General features: G+C 41.2%; 1 protein-coding gene across 1 annotated transcript in view; it reads right to left on the bottom strand.

Moving 5' to 3' along the window:
* Window positions 1–24,376, bottom strand: part of LOC143808507 (serotransferrin-A-like) — a 49,725-nt gene that overhangs the window by 3,010 nt on the left and 22,339 nt on the right. Inside the window, exons 6-14 of the mRNA XM_077291250.1 lie at window positions 24,209–24,261; window positions 23,551–23,714; window positions 21,989–22,142; window positions 21,147–21,295; window positions 13,571–13,664; window positions 11,848–11,883; window positions 11,148–11,306; window positions 6,008–6,158; window positions 2,998–3,062 (exon numbers count right to left, since the gene is read on the bottom strand). Coding sequence (XP_077147365.1) covers window positions 2,998–3,062; window positions 6,008–6,158; window positions 11,148–11,306; window positions 11,848–11,883; window positions 13,571–13,664; window positions 21,147–21,295; window positions 21,989–22,142; window positions 23,551–23,714; window positions 24,209–24,261 — 1,025 coding nt within the window. The remainder of the gene's footprint in view (window positions 1–2,997; window positions 3,063–6,007; window positions 6,159–11,147; window positions 11,307–11,847; window positions 11,884–13,570; window positions 13,665–21,146; window positions 21,296–21,988; window positions 22,143–23,550; window positions 23,715–24,208; window positions 24,262–24,376) is intronic.

The raw sequence follows: 24,376 nt of genomic DNA, 5'->3' as shown, positions 1-24,376 counted from the left end.
TTTTAGGTGCTCCCATGTATTTTCGATATACTACAACTATTTAATGTCCAAATGGAGCCATTGTTCAAGTAATACCACTATGCAATGTCTAAATAGCGGACTCTATGATGAGGATTGACAGCTTGATTTCTAAAAAAAAATTTCTGGAAAACCTCTCAAAAAATCACGGACAGACAACTTTTCATTTATGGCCACATAATCATGGTAAATCATTAAGATTAACGATAAATGTCTACAGCCCATAACTCTGACATGAAGACATCAGCTACATTCACTGTCAGCTATAAACTGGTGAGAACAACAAGTAATAATAATTTGTGCAGGTTTCTCCACCATCAAAAAAATCATGGATAGAACAATTTTTTTTTCTGGCTTTCTGGAAAAAAAAGTGACTTATTTTTATGGAGTGAGGACAGTGCAGGTTGGTCCTGGAGTTTAGTCACTCTGTGGATGCTTGGGAAGGGTACCAGCCATTGTGAATCAAGCAGGAGAGGGCTGACACTCCTTGTAACTGTAAAGGGGTGGTCTGAAACTAAAATTTCTGTTAATTTAAATGGCTATTTAATGTCATAATCTATTTTATTTTCTAATCTATGTTACGTTTATTAAAAATTCTCCACCATTCCCACACTATTCTATCTAATTGCTTTATTTATTTATTTTACTACTTCCTTTTTGATGTTTTGAAAATCCCAGTGCATGCTGGGATAGTAAAATGAGTTGTCACCAGAGGGCAGAGGCAAAGCATCATCGCTGACCTCCATTTCAGGGAATGGGCTAGTCTGTGATCTGCTAAGCATGTGTCAGTTGTCAATTCCAACATTTACTCAGTGGATTCTTGACACTGCGTGATATGCACAGTGACAGTGCGCTCTTTCTCTGGCTCTGGCTAGAATTAAAGGGCACCTGTCACCCCGTTTTTTCCATATGAGTTAAAAATACTGTTAAATAGGGCCTGATCTGTGCATTACAACAGTGTTTTTTGTGGACCCCGATTCCCCACCAATGCTGCCAAAATACGTTACCAAAGTAGCCGTTTTCACCTGTCAATCAGGCTGGTCTGGTCAAAAGGGCGTGGTGGCTTCCCCCAGATCATGTTTAGTTTTCTGTTGGTGGCGTAGTGGTTTGCGCATGCCCAAGGTCCCGAATCCACTGCACAGGGGAGTGAAAAGAGTGCGATGTGCGTTATTTCCCTGTTGATCGGTGGGGGTGGCCATCTTCCTTTGGCCACGTGTGCGCAGATGGAGCGCTCTGCTGCCCGCGGCTTCAGGAAAATGGCCGCGGGATGCCGCGCGTGCGCAGATGGAGATCGCGGCGGCCATTTTCCTGAAGCAGAATTCGCATCTATCTCGGCTTCAGGAAAATGGCCGCCGCAATCTCCATCTGTGCACGCGCGGCATCCCGCGGCCATTTTCCTGAAGCCGCGGCCAGCAGAGCGCCGCTTCTGCGCACGCGCGGCCAAAGGAAGATGGCCGCCCCCACCGATCACCAATGAAATAGCGCACATCGCGCTCTTTTCACTCCCCTGTGCAGTGGATTCGGGACCTTGGACATGCGCACACCACTACGCCACCAACGGAAAACTAAGCAAGATCTGGGGGAAGACACCACGCCCTTTTGACCAGACCAGCCTGATTGACAGGCGAAAACGGCTACTTTGGTAACGTATTTTGGCAGCATAGGTGGGGAATCGGGGTCCACAAAATACACTATTGTAATGTACAGCTCAGGCCCTATTTAACAGTATTTGGTGCCCTTTAACGAGTCGGCATAGGAGCGCACTGTCAGAAGAATAACTGGTGTGCAGGAAGGAAAGGCAGAGACCAGCGACCCTGTAAGTGATGTTTCATATTGCTCCTGCCATACAGCTCTTCAATATACTTCTCTTCAGATATTTACTGTGTGAATTATCTGACGAAGGCCTAATGTGGACCAAAATGTCATCATATTTGTTTGGATTTCACTAATAAAGTTATTTCTTCTTTAAAGGGAACTTGCCACCATGAAAATGATAGAGATGAGTAGATTGACATAGTTTTGTGAGAAGAGCTTCAGTATAACCGGTGCTTTCATCACATAAACCTCTGCTCTTTCTGAGATTTTCGGTCCTATCACTGATTGACAGCTCTCTTTGTACGAGTGATGCAGAAATAACTATCAATCACAATTAATGAGACACATCCTTTAAGTGTTGATTACACATCAGTAATAATAATGGTAGCCCCCCCCCCCCCCCTACGTAAGTAAGGGAATATAGGGAGGTCACATGGTCACACAGACTATTCAGAGCAATGTTTTATATTATATGGTTCATGAAGGGTTAAGTTTTAACTGGTGTTTACAGTTGCTGGGCAGAATTTAAATCTGGCTTTAGCCAGTTGTGTTGGCGCCCTTTTAACGGCTGTCAATTGGTTGTCAGCGCGTTGCTGGGCTGTCGCCGGGGTTATATATTGTCAGGTGCTGGCAGATTTCAGTCAGTCTGTGGTAACCACTGAAGAAAAGAAGATCCCACCCTCCCTCCCCTAATTTATTCCTTGTCGTGATGTTTATATTGTGGGAAAATCGCCCAGTCTCTGGGTGGATGGATTTTTGGATATTGGAGTGTTTGGTCATATTCTGATTAAGTTATTTGGTAATGGACTGTTATTTATTAATGAGTTACCCAAAAATACACATCACGGCCTTATTTTTCCACCAAAAGCTTTGTCGTGTCCTCTTATTTATGTATGAATGAGGCTTGTGTGGCCATGTAATCTGATGCATTAATGAAGAGCATTTTTTATTTGCGTTTTCCAAGCCTCATGAAATAAATAACTTTCACCTGCATCTGACATATGCATAATGTAATGTCTGTGATATAAAGTCTCCGCCAGTCCGACTACTGGCAGAAGATGTGATCTACCACACCAAAAACATGACAGATCCAGAAAACAGGGACTGCGGAGACTGAATTCTCAAAAATGTGTATGTACTGTAATTGTAGGGTAACTCACTTACCATCAAGGACCTCAGATAGAGTTGTGTGCTTCACAAAGGCAACATTTCCTTTCTCAACAAGGCACCTACGGAGGAACAGAAGAAATATATCATGTTTTTTTCTCCAGTATAAATTTTACACTGGGATTTAAGCATTTGTTTTATATATGAAATATAAGAAAACCATCATCAGCTGTGATTTGGTGTAACAGTACCTGGACTTGGCTTGTTGGAATGAAGAATCTTCAGTGGTATAAAATTATGTTTTTTATTACATCAACGCATTTTGGCACTGAAACACGTTGGTGTAATAAAAACCTTAATCTTCGAGGATTGTTTATTTCCGCAAAGGCAGCACAGGTATGTTACGTTAACTAAAGTGAATTGCTGTCTGGAAGAATTTCTCTTCCAGTCCGGTGGCTGTATCCGTGGATTTTAAAGGGTTGTCTAGTCAAAACCGGTAAAGTCTGCAGTCACTCTGTGTGACTGCAGACTTATAAATCCCCAGTGGAAACGCACTGTACGCTGTGGGGCTCCTCCGGTTTCAGACCCGGGACCTGAGGGTTTGTATTAGTTATACATATTCCTGGCCAGTGGACCCATCCCTGCTCCGTACACTTGTATTGAGCCGAGGCTGCGCCCCATCTAGTGACTCGGCGTCTAGTAAGCATGGCCAACTAGAGTATGCGGCATCACTCCATACAAGTCTATGGAGAGCGAGGCAGTGCCCACTGGCTGGGGTATGTATAACTCACACATACCCACCAGTCCCAGGTCTGAAACTGGCAGAATTCATAATTCTGCAGTCACACAGAGTGATGGCTGACTTATCTGTTTTGACCTGACAATCCCTTTAAGGTTCTTATAGGTTCTGTGCCTCTACACAACCCTCAGGTGAGCACTACCATTACTCTCCCTCTATCTTATTTCTCCTGAGGTACGTTCTTTTCAAGGAGAGCTAGTAGGAGATGAGATAAATCTGACCAACCTGACTTCTTGAGACATGTCATATGGACATATGAAAAGATCTTGTTAAGATGGATTTCTCCTTAAAACTAGGCAAACACAATGGAACTCTTCTGTTACTGGATGTTTAATTATACAATCATAACAACCATTGTCCTACAAATCAAAGCATATGGATTTTATAGGGGGAGGCAGAAACGAACCACCTTCTATGCGTTATCATGGAAAGCCACTGTGTAAGAAAGGCTCCTGACCTAGTGTACATCTTTGCATTACATGGGGGCATTTCAAGCCATTTGTTTATTACGTAGGCTTGTCCTAACCACATATAGTATGGCCAGATAGAGCTGGCATGCTTTTATGGGCCTAATACTGCCATAATGGCTTGGAATGGATATTATCCCAGCTGTTTAAAACACTGGGTACCACAGTCCAGGGTAGCCATGGAGAGATACCCCCTTTGACTGGTTCATCAAGTTTCCAAGTGGTGTGTTTGCAGGCTGAGAATCCACTCTGCATTTAGGTCTTTGATCCTAAAAAGGACACTAAATGTTGTCCTGACATCACAAATCTTATGAGCAGCTCTCACTGAAATTTTGCTTGGTCTTCTGGACTTAATCTTGACCTCCATTGTTCTTGTTAACTGCCATTTCTTAATTACATTTCAAACTGGGGACTGGGCAACTTGAAAACGCTTTACTATCTTCTTATAGCCTTCTCCTGCTTTATGGGCCTCCACCATTTTCATTTTTACTTAGAAGAACCCATGGCTGCTGATTTTTGGCATAAGGTTAGAGGAGGCTGTGTTTTTATAAAGCTGAGAAATTTGCATCACTGGGCCTTTCCTAATGATGACAGTGAACGAGCCATATCCCTAACAGGCTAATCAAGGTCTGAAACCTTGGCTACATTTATCTGAGTACATAACTTGCCCAAACTTTTACATCGGCCCATTGTCCTTTTTGCGATTTTCAAAATGTAAAAAATGACTATATATATATATATATATATATATATATATATATATTCGCTTAAAATACAAAGGAAATGTGTCATTTTTAACTTTAGGCCTTTTAGAGATCATTTCATCTTCAATTTGCTTAACTCTTCACGATAACAGTAATTTTGACGAGGGGTGCCAAAACATTTACATGCCACTGTAGATATATTAGGGCTTGTTTTTCCTTGCACTATAAACTGCAATACCACAATATTACAGTATATAGTGAAGACCACTCCTATGAATAACAGAGGCTGATTGTCAAAGTAGCAGTGTCATGATAGTCATGGGGTCCTTCTGCAGCCTCCTGGCTGTCATGGCAACCAATCAGGGCCCTGCAATCATGTGGAGCAGTGGGCCCCCAATTATATATTTTTTAAATGCCATTGACAAAAATTCAAATGAAGTAAAAACTTGAACGACAATAAGCACCATAGGGTCTCATATAGTTTACAGGAGAAATAATAACAACAGGATTTGCTCACCTGATGTAGTTTTGACAGTCCCACCCCTGTATTAACTTTGTGACACACGCTACTGCAGATCCACCAGTGTGATGAGAAACAAACTTGAAGGGAAAGGACACACCACAATGACCATTGTGGTTTGTCCTGATGAAGAGGCATGAAAACCTCGAAACACGTTAACGAATAAAAACCACATCCATACTATTTTGATCGCCCATCGTTTATTGGAATCCTGGCAACACGGATATATATATCCACTTTCCCTCCAAGTTTGTATCTCATTGAAAAAAATTGACAGAAGCGTTATAGTGGCTACGAGCGGGCAGAGCTTGGCTCCACCAGCTGCTGTCAAAAGCAGACCCTGCCAGAAAAAGCCATTATCTGCCCGTATCCACTAAAGTTAGGAATCTGAGCTTACATCAAAAGTCCTGACATATGGCATTATAGTCCTTTATATGTTGGGAAGGAGATAATAAAAATGTAAGAAAAAAGTCTGCAAAAACGTTAAAAAAACAAACTTGTGTCATCCTTATTGGTATTTTTCCTCTGACACCAGCGTCTGAGAGCCACCACCTGTCTCCCACATCTTGACTCATACCTGAGTGCTCCATGATAGCCATAGTACAATTCCTTGTTATTTGGGGAACACTTTGTGCCATCCAGAGATTTCTGTGGGTCACCAATGCACAGTTTGCAGAGGTTAGAATTAACGTCAGCCCCGGGGGCACAGCTCTCCTTAAAGAAGGTTGCTGTAAATGAAGAACAAGATAAACAGAGGTCAGACATGTTCTATCAATCACTACAGATAGTGTAATGTCCACTGCTAGTGTCCACAACATAGCATGGTTTTTTTTTTATATGGATTCACTTCTTTAGTTACATGGATCGCCTCTACTCATCTCATCAGATGAAAAGGTCTGAAAGTCCACAAGAAATCACGACCTTTGTTCCTCATCCCATAGAGGGCTGTTAATTTTAACTGATAGCATGCACAGTATTTTGTTGCGCAGTCATACGATCATGCCAAGGTCGCAGCCACCTTTGTAGACTGATCCAGATTTCTCCAAAGAGGTTGGAAGGTCACTTTTAGGCCTTGATGTTGTTTGCTTTAATATTACCTCACTTGTGCTGATGGTGCCTACATGTTACTGCTCCATACTTGGTCCACTTACATGGTCCTCCTTAAAATAACGAGGTATGAATATGAGTAGGGTTGAGCGACTTTTCCTTTTTTGAGGTCGAGTCGGGTTTCACGAAACCCGACTTTCTCAAAAGTCGAGTCGAGTGAAATCAGCCGATCTTCTTGAAAAGTCGGGGTCGGGGATTGGCCGAAACTCGAAACCCAATGCAAGGTAATGGAAAATCTATATATTTTTATATTTACTTCAGCGCGATATATGTGAAAAGCCGGTAATTCAATTGCCAGCTTTTCATTTCTCCTGCTAAACCCGACAGGATATGAGACATGGTTTACATACAGTAAACCATGTCATATCCCCCTTTTTTTTGCATATTCCACACTACTAATGTTAGTAGTGTGTATAAATATATATATCTCAATGACATATATATATACATATATATATATATATATATATATATATATATATATATATATATATATATAAAACGAAACCCGACTTTGGAGCGAAGATCGCCGACGGTCGACCCGATCCCACAGTGAGATCGGGTCGGGTTTCACGAAACCCGACTTTCCCAAAAGTCGGCGACTTTTGAAATTGGCCGATCTGTTTCGCTCAACCCTAAATATGAGCAGAAAAACACCTTCTTACTCCTACTGTATATAAACACACTAGATGTGCTCTCTTTTTTATTGGCGACCTTCAGGCAAACTTAGGCAGATATGTGTGAGTGTAAGGAGGTTAAGCACAAGAAGAGTCCGGGGCGGTTACCTTCTCGGCTCTGTGCCTGGAACCATTGAGCTGGGCTACTGGTTCCCCAGGGGGCAGACTTAGAGACTGGGACAGGAAGGAAGCCAGGCAGAGAGCGGGCAAGGCATGCGCGCAAGGAACAGAGCAGCGTGAGCAGCGGTCAGAGCAGGGCGCAGCTGCGCACCGGGAGAGAGAGAGAGCTCCCGGTCAGAGGACAATTACAGGGAGATTGCCCAGAAAGACTGCATCTTGTGAGTACATGAAAGCGGACTCTGCTGTGACTGGAGAGGGGCGCTTTGAGACCTGTGCAGAGACATTGGCCCATGCAGAAACTGTGACCAGCTGGTACCCATGGTATCAGTACAGAGACTGTGACCCCTGGTACCCACGGTATCAGTGCAGAGCCCTTGATTCCTGGTGAGAGACTTAATAATAGACTGACCATCGTTTTCCCGGGATAGGCTGTGCTGTAAAAGCTAAAGACTCAGAGCCTGTGCATATCACATTAACTCCCGAAACCCCAGGCAGCGGGCTCCTAGAGACTACTCAGCCCATGGACAACAGAGGGACAAGTGCCACTGTTTCTCGGTGCCTACATTGGAGAAGACGACCCTTCAAGCAAGTCCTCATCAGACTGATGTGTTCTTTTTCTCAAGAAATCCTACTTAATTCTGTTACACTGTTTGACTCCCATATTTTTGCACTGTTTTATTGCTAGTTATATTCCTGTTATTAAACCCCTCAACTGTTGGTCTGTCTGTTCCGTGGTGATATACTCAGTACCTGCATACTATTACATGAGCGTCACAATGTGTATATGTTGGTATATATGTATGCGAGAGCGTCACAGTGTCTTGATGTGTGATCAATGCAGAAGTGAGTATGAATGTCTGTATATACACTGTATATCCCCCTAATGACCTACCAATATGACTTAAAACTGACCTGAGATATAAGTGAATAGCATCCCCACACCACATACTATAGAGAACACCCTGCTGCATCGGTCACGATCAGTGTTGGCACCGACCATGGCCGTTTAACCCCTTAGATGCTGCTGTCAGCAGTGAGTATTGCATCTAGGTGGTTAAGAGTGTGGGGGCTTCCTCTTTCACCGCATTGGCACCCTGAGATCTTCATCGTGTGGTCCTGATGGTTGCCATGGCAATTCACAGCCAAATAATGGCATTAGGCTATGTGCACACGATGCGGATTTACTGCGGATCCGCAGCAGATTTTTTCGCGCAGAAACGCAGATCCGCACTTTGATGTACAGTACAATGTTAGTCAATGGGAAAAAAAAAAGGCTGTGCAGATGGAGCGGAAAAATCAGTGCGGAATTGCTGCAGATTACAAAGAAGTGCATGTCACTTCTTTTGTGCGGATCTACAGCGTTTCTGCACTCCTCCATGTAAAAAATCCGGAGTGGCAAAATTCGCACAAAATCCGCATCAATTCCACATAAATACCGCACAAAATCCGCATAAAAACCGCGGCAAATCCGCGGCTGCGGATTCTGCCAGGAGATACGGATTTTGTGCAGAAAATTCTGCACCTCTTTTCCTACGTGTGCACATAGCCTTAGAGTCTGCTGGCAGTAGTGACCTGTTTAGAAGTCAGCAATATTTAGATGGTAAAAATAACATTTTCCTTATCTGTCATGCTACTTTGCATTAATTCCTGAAGGGCTAATAAACTACCTGACCGTAGTTTTGAATAGGTTGTGGGGTCCTGTGTTTGAAAATGGTATCAATTTTTAGGACATCGGAAACATAATTTTTTGACACCAGCGGCATAGTTTCTGACACCGGTGGCATCTTTGTTCCCGCTGGCCCGATGTTGCTACATGAAGCAGCTTTGCCTCTGCAGCACTAGAGGAGCACATTGGCAGTAAAGCTGACCATGATCGGTAACTAACAGTGTGTTCCAGCCATCTGGCCAGCTTGAGAACAGCCTTTACAAGCTCTATCGGAAAGAGCTTGTGAGTGCTGCTCTCCTTGCTTAGGAGAGCAATCTAATATATAAAGCTGACTGTATGTATGTGTGTATGTATGTATGCGTGTATGTCCGGGATTGGCATCTGCACCGTCGCAGCTACAGCCACAAAATTTTGCACAGTCACACGTCTGGACCCCGAGAGCGTCATAGGCTATGTTGTGAGGCGAAATTTTAACCCTGAGCGTTCCAATTCACCAAACAATTTTGCCCCTATCTACATAATAGGGAAAAAGGGAAAGGAAAAGTGTTGGAGGCAAATTCACAGCTGCCAGATGTGAACAAGGGGGACTTAAAAAGAATGAGAGCGATGGCGCCAAAGAGTATATACTGTACAGTTGCTAAGGAGGGGCCCCAACATGGGATACTCACCACACACGGGGATATGAACACACACACACAAAATGCGCCACACACTACCACGTGCTTGAACCCATATACCACCCTCAGCACACATTTCACCACACATACTCTAACCTCGCCACATAAAAGTCAAAACACAAAAGTCACCACTCAAAACTCGCCACGCACAAAATTCGCCACATGCAAAACTCGCCACATGCAAAACACGGCTCACGCAAAACTCGTCACTCGTGCAAAACTCACCTCATGGAAAACTCGCCACACGCAAAACTTGCACACGCGGAAGAATTGCCACATGCACAAAAGTTGCAACACATGCAAACGTTGCCTCACACAAAACTTGCACATACTCAAAACGCACCACACATAAAACTCGCCACGCGCAAAACTCGCCATGCGCAAAACTTGCTGCACACAACTTGCTACACTAACCTGTCACATGCAACTCGACACACAAAAAATCGCTGCACGCATGTCGCCACACGCAACTCAACACACACAACTTGACACATGAAACTCGCCCTAAAACACACACAAGTCTGGTATTATCCTTCAAAAATAAAAATCTGATTAATAAGCAGACAAACTACAATAGCAACAAATGTACCATATAGGAAATATGGCAGCTGTCAGTCACATGACCTGTCTATTATGTGTATGTGTGAGCTAATATATACTGCCAGGGGGGAGGGCTTCCTGTTGGCTGGGGATTTATCAGGCTGCCAATTTAGCTTATAAATACTGAGGTAAAAATACTGACCAAATAACGTGTGAACGAGGGCTAATACAGGAGGAGATGAAATACAGATATATACTATATAGGGGAGGAGATGACACACAGGTATATACTATTTACAGGAGCAGATGACACACAGGTATATACTATATACAGGAGCAGATGACACACAGATATATACTATATATAGGAGGAGATGACATACAGGTATATACTATATACAGGAGATGACATTCAGGTGCATACTATTTATAAGAGAGATGACAAACGTATATACTGAGGGGAAAATGAGAGGTGTGAGGTGAAAATGAGGGGTGTGAGGTGAAAATGAAAAGGTGTGAGTGCAAAATGAGAGGAGTGAGGGAAAATAGTGGAGTGATCGGAAAATGACATATGTGAGGTCGAAATGAAAAGTGTTAGGGGGGAATGAGAGGAGTCAGGGGGGAATGAGAGGAGTGAGGGGGAAAATAAGAGGAGTGAGGGGGGATAATGAGAGATGTGAGGGGGAAAATGAGAGGCATGATGGGAAAATGAGAGAAGTGAGGTGCTAAACTAACCACAGATATTTAGTATGCCCAGGCAACGCCGGGCTCTTCAGCTAGTAAACTATAAAATTAAAAATTCCACATTTCTTAAGAATGTAGAGGATTTTTAAAGTTATTTGCAAAGTTGCCTGATTTTCCAAGCACTGAGTAATGTGAACCATTTACGATGGCGGGTATAACCTTTCAAAATGTTTACAATACACTTACACATGTCACAAATGCCAGTTTTCTTGTGTATAAGGCCAACAGGGATATTCCATCCAGCGCTGCGTCCAACAGCCGTGTGACATGATGTCTTGCCTTCCAGATTATTCCATGAGATGCCTGTGTCGCTTTTCTTTATGACAGCAACAGCGTAATAAGAGCCTTTGGAGAGAGGAAAGGTCAATTATTTTCATTACTTGAAATTTATTATATAGAAAACAGCAATACTAAAGAATGTCGTTCTGTCACGTAACATAAGAGCAGAACTTAGCAAAGAATCACCCAGATGCTAAAGTGAGGGAATGTCCTTCTTTTACCACTATTTTGGTATTTTATTAAATTTAACTCCAAATACTGTCTTAATTATTAGCTCAAACATCATCCTTTACAACTTCTCTACACTAATGAAGTAAGGCAAATCGCTTGATAAATTCCCCCCAAAGGGGTAAGATATAAAATTCTAATGATCTCCAGCCACCACAAGAGGGAGCTGTGGAGCTTATTACATACACTTCATATGGCGAGGTCGCTCTAGTGGTAGATACTGGCAGAAATAAGAAATCGTCCGTATAGCGAGTATAAAACTTGGTATAAATAATTTCTGAAAAACCAGCACAATGTCATGTTGGAAGGAAGTAAAAATGTTAGATAGATAAATAGATGATAGAGATATAGATGGATAGATATTTATTATTTTCTATACCTGGTGTTGTTGATACTGTTTTTCTGCATTCAGTAGCTGCAAGGAAATACAACAGAAAAAAACAATACTTAGCAATGAAGTACTAAATAATAATAATACACAGTTCTAGGATGTATTAATAGAAGCATAGAGTCTAGATCACGTGAAGTAATTATCCCCATCTACTCCTCCTTGGTCAGACCTCATCTGGAATACTGTGATGACCCATTTTAAAAAAGACATTGAAAAACTGGAGAAGTTCAGAGAAGAGCTACCAGGATGGTGAGTGGACTGCAAAGTATGTCCTACGTGGAGCGGTTAAAGGATCTGGGAATGTTTAGCTTGCAAAAAGGAAGCCTAAGAAGAGACTTAATAGCTGTCTACAAATATCTGACGGGATGTCAAAGCGTAGAGGGATCATCATTATTCTCATTTGCACAAGGAAAGACTGGAAGCAATGGAATGTAAATGAAAGGGAGAAGATACAGGTTAGATATTAGAAAAAAATGTAGGCAGTGATCAATGATTGTAACAGGCTGCCACGAGAAGTGGTGAGTTCTCCTTCAATGGAAGTCTTCAAACAGAGGCTGGACAGACATCTGTCTGAGATGGTTTAGTGAATCCTGCATTGAGCAGGGGGTTGGACACGATGACCCTGGAGGTCCCTCCCAACTCTATCATTCTATGATATACAGAATGGATGATGGGTGAATCCACCCATAATGGTCAAAAATAGCATTTTCCTCACAACTTGCACAAAATTACAGTGAAAACATCTTTTTGACTGCAACATGAACATACCCCATCACATAGAGTAGGTCCTTGGCACCTGTGTCTTCTCAGTGCGGGGAAACAGCTACATTCACTGCCAGAACCATTTATGGAAATCCTACTTTTATAGAAATAAGTGTGCTTCCTGAGGTCTACTGGCGGATTAAGCATTGACTGGTATTTAGATGTGGTATCAAAGCTTTTGAGTAAGAAAAATACTAGCAAACATGGCAGAATTCTTGCAGTTTTTACTTTTTCACAAGTTTTTGTATATTTCCCTTTATCTTAGCAAAATTACAAGAAGTCCCAATAAAAAAAAGGATCGGAAGGTGCCCCCTACTATGGTGCCTTTTAAATAACCCTTGGGTCAACCAGCCTCCCCTTTGCTTGCTGATAATGAAATTGATCTGGAGAGGAGAGTCCTTTACTAATTAACAAAGGGGTTAGTCACGGGCAGACGGAGACAAAAGAGGCCCCTGTGCCAGGACACTATATGGGCCATCTGCAGTCCTCATAATGCACAATCCCACCTGCTTTGGAGGTGGCACTGGCCCACACTGGCAGTCACAGACAGGAGAGGCCTCTGTGCAAGAACACTATATGGTCCCTTTACAGTCCAATAGCTCCTCATAAAGCACAATTCCACCAGATCTGAAGGTGGTGGTGGACCCCCTTAACTATTGGGCCCTTGAATGGTTGCACAGGTTACAGGTATGTAACCTGCAGGCTCGGTCTTGTTCCATTATATGTTGTGCGGATATTTAAAGAGGACCTGACCCCAGGTCATAAGTGTCCAGTTCTTGCTTCTATCTATTCCCGCTTCTCCCCTGTGTCTACACAGCTATTATCACTCAGCATAAGCTAAGTCTGTTTGCACTTTTGTATCAGTTTTGTGGATGAGATTTTCAGAACAGATCGATGTGTAGAATTCTATTTTTCATTAAAGACAATTTTGTTTTTCTCTAATGTTTACCGTCATATATCTCTCCCATGGCTGGAACAAGTCCGCATTCCCCTGCTGTATACAGGTATCCTCCATCAAAAGAAGCTGCATCAGCATCACCTTTCTGAAAAAAAAAAAAAAAAAACTTTCTGTGTCCAGTTTTAAAAATAACGATGTCAACTTTTACATGTAAGTGCTCTTCAAAATTAAAAACACATAGTAACATCAATTTAAGTCATATAAAGTGTATATTCTGTCTGCACTTAACCACATAAAGGGTATCCGTCAGCAGATATCACCCCCCCCAATCTCTATATAATGAATTGATATGCAAATGAGGCTGTAGATCAAAAACTTCCGTCACTCCAGCTCTATTTCCTGCCTCCTGCTTGACTAAGAACCTTTATGCTATGTGACTCCAGGCAAAGGAGTCTTCAATCAAGCAGGAGAAAGTGGACAAGGAATAGAGCTGGAGTGACAAAGGATTCAGATCTACAACAGCTATTTGCATATCTAGTCAAATACTGATTTCCCATTAATGGAGGAACAGACTGGCCATGTAAAGGTATTGCTGGACTTGTCATCTATATAAATAGTTTGGGATGTGAAATCCTGCTGACAGATTCCCTTTAACCCCTTACTGACCTCGGACGGGATAGTACGTCCGAGGTCAGATCCCCTGCTTTGATGCAGGGCTCCGTGGTGAGCCCGCATCAAAGCCCGCAATAGCGGCGGGTGAAATCGCGATTCACCTGCCGCTATTAACTAGTTAAATGCCGCTGTCAAACGCAGACAGCGGCATTTAACCAGCGCTTGAGCGCATCGCCGACCCCCATCACATGATCGGAGGTCGGCGATGCTTCAGAATAGTAACCATAGAGGTCCTTGAGACCTCTATGGTTACTGATCCCCGGCAGCTGTGAGCGCCACCCTGTGGTCGGCGCTCACAGCACACCTGCATTTCTGCTGCATAGCAGCGATCTTATGATCGCTGATATGTAGCAGAGCCGATCGTGTTGTGCCAGCTTCTAGCCTCCCATGGAGGCTATTGAAGCATGGCAAAAGTAAAAAAAAAAAGTAAAAAAAATGTGAAAAAAATAAAAAAAATATAAAAGTTTAAATCACCCCCCTTTCGCCCCGTTCAAAATAAATCAATAAAAAAAGAATCAAACCTACACATATTTGGTATCGCCGTGTTCAGAATTGCCCGATCTATCAATAAAAAAAGCAATAACCTGATTGCTAAACGGCGTAACGAGAAAAGAATTCGAAATGCCAGAATTGCGTTTTTTTGGTCGCCATGACATTGCATTAAAATGCAATAACGGGCGATCAAAAGAACGTATCTGCACCAAAATGATATAATTAAAAACGGCAGCTTGGCACGCAAACAATAAGCCCTCACCTGACCGCAGATCATGAAAAATGGAGACGCTACGAGTATCGGAAAATGGCGCAATATTTTTTTTTTAGCAAAGTATGGAATTTTTTTTCACCACTTAGATAAAAAATAACCTAGTCATGTTAGGTGTCTATGAACTCGTAATGACCTGCAGAATCATTATAGCAGGTCCGTTTTAGCATTTAGTGAACCTAGCAAAAAAGCCAAGCAAAAAACAAGTGCGGGACTGCACTTTTTTTTGCAATTTCACCGCACTTGGAATTTTTTTCCCATTTTCTAGTACACGACATGCTAAAACCAATGATGTCGTTCAAAAGTACAACTTGTCCCGCAAAAAATAAGCCCTCACATGGCCAAATTGACGGAAAAATAAAAAAGTTATGGCTCTGGGAAGGAGGGGAGCGAAAAACGAACACGGAAAAATGGAAAATCCCAAGGTCATGAAGGGGTTAAGGATGGGGCAATTTTTCTTTTTTACGCTTACATTTTTCCTCTCTTTTTCCAAGAACCATAACTTTTTTCTTCTTTTGTTGTCTTGTTTTTGACAGTACAAGTTGTAGATTTGATAGACACCAATCACTTTATCATTCAATGTATGTGAAAATGGGAAATAAATTCCAAGTGAGGTGAAATGGTGGGAAAGTACAATCCTGCCATTGTTTTGGGGGTCTTATTTTTGCAAAATTCATTGTGCTATAACAATAACCTCTCAATCGGATTCTCCAGGTCAGAATTACAGTGAAAGTTCCAAAAATTGTGAGCTTTGAAAGAAAATGTTTTGTGTCTGCATTTTCTGAGACACAAGTTTTTTGTTTTTTTTTCTGCTGATAAGTTATAAGAGGACTTGCTTTTTTACTCTTCGAGCTGCATTTATTAATGGTAACATTTTAGGGTATAGATAACATTTGATTATTTTTTAATGCATATTATGGACGGTGCATTGACCAAAAAGTATCAACTTTAGATTTTCAAAAAAAAAAATTTTTATTCTAATGTTTACTGCTCAGGTTTTTTTTTTTCAAATGCAGCAGCATCAAATATGATTACCGTATTTGTTTGTTAATTTACAAAGGTTTGGGTAGGTGGCAATTGATGCCTGGGTAGAATCACTAGGCTTAAATGGCGCTGTCAAAAATTGATAACAGTAAGGAAATAATGTCAGCATACTGTTACTATTAGAGGCAAGTACTGTCTGTGTAACACAGCTGACATCTGCCCTAAGTCAAGCAGACTCAGCTACTGAGCCTGCTCCACACATTCTGACCCGCTACATAATGAATATATCTGTTACTGGGAGTTAGGAGGTTAGATTATGGTCATTCCTATATACTGTAGAAACAGATGACAAACTGTTTAACTATAGTCTGCGACTAAGCGAAACGTCAGCTTTTAATAAGCCTTTGACCTTGCTCCCATCTCTCTGCTACCAGCCTGGCTTATTAGGTTAAATTGGTCAATAGCAACTTTGGAGACACAACCCAAAGGACCCTGCAGCAAAGTCCAAATCACAATGCCTTGGTTTAGCGCCGGTTCCAGGTTTTCGTGGGTTCCGAGCGAAAGAGTCTCAGTGGGCCCCTTTAAGACATACCATGATTCATGATGCACAGATACGGCAGAGAAATATAAGTATAATACAATGCCAAAGATTTCACTTACTTCTTACATTACATGTGTGATATCTATTGTAAATTCTACAATATCATACATATACTGTAGTATAATGCATCCCATAGTCCTCCATTTATAATGCACAGCACATATTCCTCCATATAGTATAATACACAGCCCATAGTCCTCCATATAGTATAATGCACAGCACATATTCCTCCATATAGTATAATACACAGCCCATAGTCCTCCATATAGTATAATGCACAGCACATATTCCTCCATATAGTATAATACACAGCCCATAGTCCTCCATATAGAATAATGCACAGCCCATAGTCCTCCATTTATAATGCACAGCCCACAGTCCTCCATATACTATAATGCACCTCCCATATTTCTCCATATAGTATAATGCACCTCCATACATAATGCAAAGCCCGTAGACATCCATATTAGTATAATACACTGCCCATATCCTTCAAATAATAAAATGCACAGCCCATAGATCTTCATAAACTATAATTCACTTCCATATAAAAAGCATAGGCTAAAGTCCATGTAGTATATTCCACAGCCTATAATCCTCCATATACAGTAGTATAATGCACCTCCATATATAATGCACAGCCCACAGTCCTTCATATAGTATATTGCACAGCCCATATTCCTCCATATAGTATAATGCACCTCCATATATAATGCATAGCTCATAGTCATACATGTAGTATAATGCACAGTCCATAGTCATCCATGTAGTATAATGCACAGTCCATAGTCATCCATGTAGTATAAAAACAGCCCAAAGTCAACCATGTAGTATAAAAACAGCCCATAGTCATCCATGTAGTATAATGCACAGCCCATAGTCATACATGTAGTATAATGCACAGCCCATAGTCATCCATGTAGTATAATGCACAGCCCATAGTCATACATGTAGTATAATGCACAGCCCATAGTCATGCAGGAAGTACAATGCACAGCCCATAGTCATACATGTAGTATAATGCACAGCCCATAGTCATACATGTAGTATAATGCACAGCCAATTGTCATATATGTGGTATAATGCACAGCCCATAGTCATGCAGTAAGTATAATGTACAGCCCATAGTCATACATGTAGTATAATGCACAGCCCATAGTCATCCACGTAATATAATGCACAGCCTATAGTCATAAATGTACAGTAGTATAATGCACAGCCCACAGTCATTCATCTAGTATAATGCACAGCCCTTAGTCATCCATGTAGTATAATGCACAGCCCATAGTCATCCATGTAGTATAATGCACAGCCCATAGTCATCCATGTAGTAAAATGCACAGCCCATAGTCATCCATGTAGTATAATGCACAGCCCATGGTCATACATGTAATATAATGCACAGCCTATAGTCATATTTGAAGTATAATGCACAGCCCATAGTCATGCAGCAAGTATAATGTACAGCCCATAGTCATACATGTAGTATAATGCACAGCCTATAGTCATCCATGTAATATAATGCACAGCTTATAGTCATAAATGTAGTATAATGCACAGCCCATAGTCATCCATGTAATATAATGCACAGCTTATAATCATAAATGTAGTATAATGCACAGCCCATAGTCATCCATGTAATATAATGCACAGCTTATAGTCATAAATGTAGTATAATGCACAGCCCATAGTCATCCATGTAATATAATGCACAGCCTATAGTCATAAATGTACAGTATTATAATGCACAGCCCACAGTCATTCATCTAGTATAATGCACAGCCCATAGTCATCCATCTAGTATAATGCACAGCCTATAGTCATACATGTAGTATAATGCACAGCCCATAGACATCCATGTAGTGTAATGCACAGCCCATAGTCATCCATCTAGTATAATGCACAGCCTATAGTCATACATGTAGTATAATGCACAGCCCATAGTCATCCATCTAGTATAATGCACAGCCCATAGTCATCCATCTAGTATAATGCACAGCCCATAGTCATCATGTAGTATAATGCACAGCCCATAGTAATCCATCTAGTATAATGCACAGCCCATAGTCATCATGTAGTATAATGCACAGCCCATAGTCATCCATCTAGTATAATGCACAGCCCATAGTCATCCATCTAGTATAATGCACAGCCCATAGTCATCATGTAGTATAATGCACAGCCCATAGTAATCCATCTAGTATAATGCACAGCATATTGTCACCCGTGTAGTAATATGGCCACTATGTACTCACTGATTTTAAACAAAAATACCTCCTGTCCGCTTCCCTGCCACGCGACGTCCTCTAATGAAGTCGTCAGCTGACTTAAGCATGCAAACGACAGGAGGGCATGACGTCACTGCCATGTGCCCCGGTCACGTGTACGTCGACATCAGTTGCAGGCCTCTGAATGGCTGGCAGCGTGTATTGCTGCTCACGGACTCGATTAATCTATGTGCAGCAATACACTTCAGCTGAATGTGCGTCCGAGGAAAATGTAATGCATGTAGTTGATTTCGCACAAGTCGATGTCGCCATCTGTTTTCCACCCCTCTCCAGATGCTCCAGCACCATGTAATGGCTTTCCAAATCCCCCCGATCACTGTGTGTTCCAGAGGTCACTTCTCTCAATACAAGTCTATGGAACTCAGAACATATTACAGACTACAGAGCTTCATTCTGAATTTCCATAGATTTGCATTAAAAAGATTTAAAAAACAGACCTTCAGTTCCTATAGAAACTGCTGTGTGATTTGGCAGGTCACAACTACAGTCACATGATAGCGGAGCGGGGCTAAAAATGGATGAAGACGGCTACTGGTGAGTGTGTAACTACATGCATTACGTTCATATAAGTGATCCCTAGCAAAGGGAAGGAAGAAAGCAAAAAAAGTTGAGATAATGCTTTGAGCTCCTATGCAGCATATAAATTTTGACCGAAAAATGACAGACAGTGTCAATTGTAAACTAGTTATAAAAGTACAGTTTTCTGTAGTTTATTTTATACTAGCTGAAGAGCCCGGCACTGCCAGGGCATAGTAAATATCTGTGGTTAGTTATAGCACCTCACTTCTCTTATTTTCCCATCATGTCTCTCATTTAGCACCTCACTTCTCTCATTTTCCCATCATGCCTCTCATTTTCCCCCTCACATCTTTCATTTTCCTCCTCACAGCTAATTAACTATATCACGATACTTGTGCCGTATTAAGTATGCACTTGATATGCCATAGTAGTCCAGATGTGTTAAACCGTTTAGGTATACATTTCTTACCAAAAAACACATCTATATGGTCAATCAACTCGGTATCATGTGGGACTGATCGCATATCAAACCTGGATCACTGTTGTGCGGTCCCACATATAGCAATTTCAAAAATAATTTAGTGGTATACGATAGACCTGCTCATCTTATACAACTCTTTATGAGATGTCCCATAGATAACATCTCAATACCGCAACCTTGCACCACTATATATTCCGAATACATCGATGCCAATATAACTATAGCATAGGTTCAAATAGTGGGCTAAGTATGCTTTGTATAAACCATGTATACTCATCTGGGTCCACAGGATGGCTTTCTGGGAAATCCTCTAGTTAGAGCATGGTCATCACCAGCAATTTCCGTTATCTTGTTTGTTGCCCGGTTCTTTAATATCATGATGTCTCCCGACGCGTTTCCTCATATCGATTCATCAGGGGATGATGACATTCACAAAATGAACAGAGTTTTATGTGTCAAGTTGTGTGTGTTGAGTTGCGTGTGGCGACATGCATGTAGCGACTTTTGTTAGATGAGTTTTTTGTGGCGACATGCTTGTAGCAACTTTTTGTGTGCCGAGTTGCATGTGACAGGTTAGTGTAGCAAGTTGTGTGCAGCAAGTTTTGTGTGTGGCGAGTTTTGCGCGTGGCGAGTTTTATGTGTTGGGCGTTTTGAGTATGTGCAAGTTTTGTGTGAGGCAACTTTTGCAACTTTTGTGCATGTGGCAATTTTTCCACGTGTGCAAGTTGTTTTGCATGTGGCGAGTTTTCCATGAGGTGAATTTTGCACGTGTGGCGAGTTTTGCGTGAGCCTAGTTTTGCATGTGGCGAATTTTGCGCGGCGACTTTTGTGTTTTGACTTTTATGTGGCGAGGTTGGTGTATGTGTGGTGAAATGTGCGCTGAGGGTGGTATATGTGTTCGAGCACATGGTAGTGTGTGGCGCATTTTGTGTGTGTGTTCATATCCCCGTGTGTGGTGAGTATTCCATGTCGGGGCCCCACCTTAGCAACTGTACAGTATATACTCTTTGGCGCCATCGCTCTCACTCTTTAAGTCCCCCTTGTTCACGTCTGGCAGCTGTCAATTTGCCCCCAACACTTTTCCTTTGACTTTTCCCCCATTATGTAGATAGGGGCAAAATTGTTTGGTGAATTGGAACGCGAGGGGTTCAAATTTTGCCTCACAACATAGCCTATGACGCTCTCGGGGTCCAGACGTGTGACACATACACACACACACATACACTCAGCTTTATATGTTAGATATTATTTACAATATTATCCTTGTTGATTATGACAGTGAAGTGATAAATTATAATCAGCCATTGTGGCTTACTTACCACAATCTTTGTAATACATTCCTCTGCTGAGGAAGCCTCCACACATTCAATGGCTCCTTCACTTGCAATGGTCCATGTGTCACATTTTGACTTCTCCTCTTTGCTTTGTGTGCACCAGCGGATCTTGTCTTGTGGTGGTTCTTCTAACTCTGTAATGTATAGAAAGAGACACAACTAGCTATAAAACTAGTTATGAAACTCAAAAGACAATGTGTACATTGAAGTTTAAAGGTGAACTACTTGAAATAGCCAAAAAGCAAAGCCCAACAAGAAATAGGAAATAAATCTCCTAATTAAACCTCTTCAGATACAGTTTAAGAAGTTAAGACCTCTAGGCTCTGAGTACATACAATGATTAGAGAGATATTCCCATCTCCAAGATCCTATCCCAATATGTAGTAGATGTAATAATAATAATATTAGCAAATGCCTCTAATTAGAAATGTAGTATAGTTTTTCTGATTTGCTATGTCTTTTTCCTTATGAGCAGGCATTGCAGGACCTTAGGTATCCAGGGTTACAACCACTGATATAGCAACAGCTAGTTGCTAGTGGTCGTACACTGGGATACCTAAGGTCCTGCAATGTCTGCACTTGAGGAAAAAGACATAGCAAATCAGGAAAACTATACCACATTTCTAATTAGAGGTATTTGCTAATATTATTATTATTATTACACCTACTACATATTGGGATATCATCTTGGAGATGGGAATACCCCTTTAATGTTGCCTATCTTTGTAAAGGAGATCTGTCAGTTCTGGGAGCTTACCTATCGTCATTTACAGTATATATTCCGGTTTCTGGACTAGCTGTGAACATTGATCACCTAGAATTCATACCTTTTTCCAGTGCTTTAAAGGCATTGGTGAGCCGCGCTCCCAAATATAAGGGGGCATCGACTTGGCTTGGCAGGACCCGGAGGCTCTTGGCGGAGTCTTTGAACAATAGATCTTTCCCGTAAGAGGAACTAAACAGTTTGCAGTTTTGTTTGCTCTAAAAGTAGAGAAAGATAAAGTATATGTTACACTCAGAATAAAAACATATAATTATAAAATATAGACAAAAAAGGAAGTAGCAGTCCAAAAATAGTGCAAATCATAGGTGTTTAATGGCCCATGTGACGACGTTTCCGTTCATAGTGTGAACTTTTCTCAAGCACTAAAACAAGTGTACAAGTCATATAATAAAAGGTATAACAATTTGAGACATAATTAAACACCATCAATGCAAAAATTATCATTCTGCGTCATCAGTGCAACATATACAATATATAAACATGAATAATCAAACCTAGTCCATCATATAGCCCATGTGCATAGTAGCTAACAAACACTAAAAAAATTGTGACCAGATTTTTGCTGCCTTTCATGGGGCACAGACCTTGATTCCAGCTATATGTCACTTACTTGGCTTCTTGCTGTAGTTTTCAAAATATTACTGTTTCTCAATGATGAGCTCACTCTAAGGGATCATTCACATGACCTTGTTTTTGGCCTGAGTGCTGTGCGCGGAATAAACAGCACTCGAACCAATGTTATTCAATGGGACAGTGTAGATGAGTAATGACACAATCGGAGTGTGAAAAGATAATCGCTCCATGTAATCTGAGAGCAGCCATGATGTAGGGGCAGATATCCTGATTCAAGCGATGTGTCCCTTAGTAAGCTGCATTTTGCAATAAAAATCTTTGTTTTATCAGCAGGAAATTATCACTAGAAGACTAGTTTTCCCGTGCCTCCTAGTCCAACTATGCCCCAATCACTGCTTTCTGTCAATATACAGTATACAGAGAAAGCACAGCACAGCACTCCAAGCTCTGCAACAGAGAAATCTGTGATTCTATCATAACTGTTGCACCCAAAAAACTAAGTGATAAATCAATGGAATAAAGGTCTCTGTCCCTGCTGTCAGATTACATAGCATCAACCTGCTGACAGATTCCCTTTAAGATAAAAAAAAACCATATATGTTAAACTTATATGTTTAACGTATATGTTTTCTGCTGGATTGTTGTGACAATGATGGATGTGTAATATATAGGCTCACACGTTAAAAAAAATGGATAAGTGACCATATAAAATCCTGAATGAACGGTGCAACAGTGCACTGAATTGTTATAATGTCAATTGATAAAATTTAGCAAAATTCCAGAAAAAGGGGAGGGGAACATTTTCATGGGGGTATGGTCCTAAGAAAGATTTTTATGTTACAAGATTTTAATGACATGTAAACTTTCAAGAGGGTTCTTCATGTTTTGACCCCACCAACAATCACTGAACGATGCGGTATTGATCTTATCCATAGCATAGATTCAGCCTAGAATCTGCTTTCTCCACAGTTGAGACTCCAGCAGTAAGAAGACATGAAGCACAAGATATGCTCGGTACAAGTATTCTGTTACCTGAGCCTGTTCGAGAAAGTTAGTAATGAGTTTAATCTTGTCTTCATCTTGAATGGCCACCACAGCATGAGCGGGAACTCTTCCCCAATAACATGAGGCATACTCGCTGATTGGTTTCCTTGTGTTGTCTATGCACAGCAGCTCATAATCCTTATGGTATTCCTCTGAAAGACAACGAGGAGGTTGTTAGATTACTTAAATACAAATATTTTTTGAATATTTTTTTATTTTTATACACATGAAACATCACACAAAACAGAATTGATGTATACACCTGATGAAGGCCTACAAGGGCGAAACGCGTTGTGTTTTTTTAAAACGTTTTATTGTCTATTAGTCTTTTATTACGTTTTTTTGTTTGCTGCACATAGCCAATAAAATATTACATGATCCAACATCAGAGATACAGGGTCTTTTGGCTATATAACCCTCTTTTTCAGAATCGGGTTAAGGATCCTCTGAAGAAGCGCCCTGAAACATCTTCAATCACAAAACAAAAATAACGTTGTCCTATACCAAAGCTTCTAGATGTTTCGCCTCGCCATAGGATCTGCTCCATCAGATTGACGTCTACTGAGCCTGGGACCTTTTAAAGGTACTTTTTGGTGCTAAATATATGCAAACATAATGATATGACATCATAAAAGGATTCAGTTACCTGGTATAATGTGCTTCACAAAAGCCACGTCTCCCTTGTCATCTTTCAAACATCTGCAGGAGGAATAATACATATATGAAGTATATATTCGTTGCTACACATCATATATTATTTTCATGAGAAACCAATTTGAACATCATGGCCCATGATTCTTCATTTGTGTCACTT

This window comes from Ranitomeya variabilis, chromosome 2 (assembly GCF_051348905.1).
Source record: "Ranitomeya variabilis isolate aRanVar5 chromosome 2, aRanVar5.hap1, whole genome shotgun sequence".
NCBI lineage: Eukaryota > Metazoa > Chordata > Amphibia > Anura > Dendrobatidae > Ranitomeya > Ranitomeya variabilis.
Note: the sequence above shows the minus strand (reverse complement) of the source record. Positions and strands in the feature narration are given on the sequence as shown.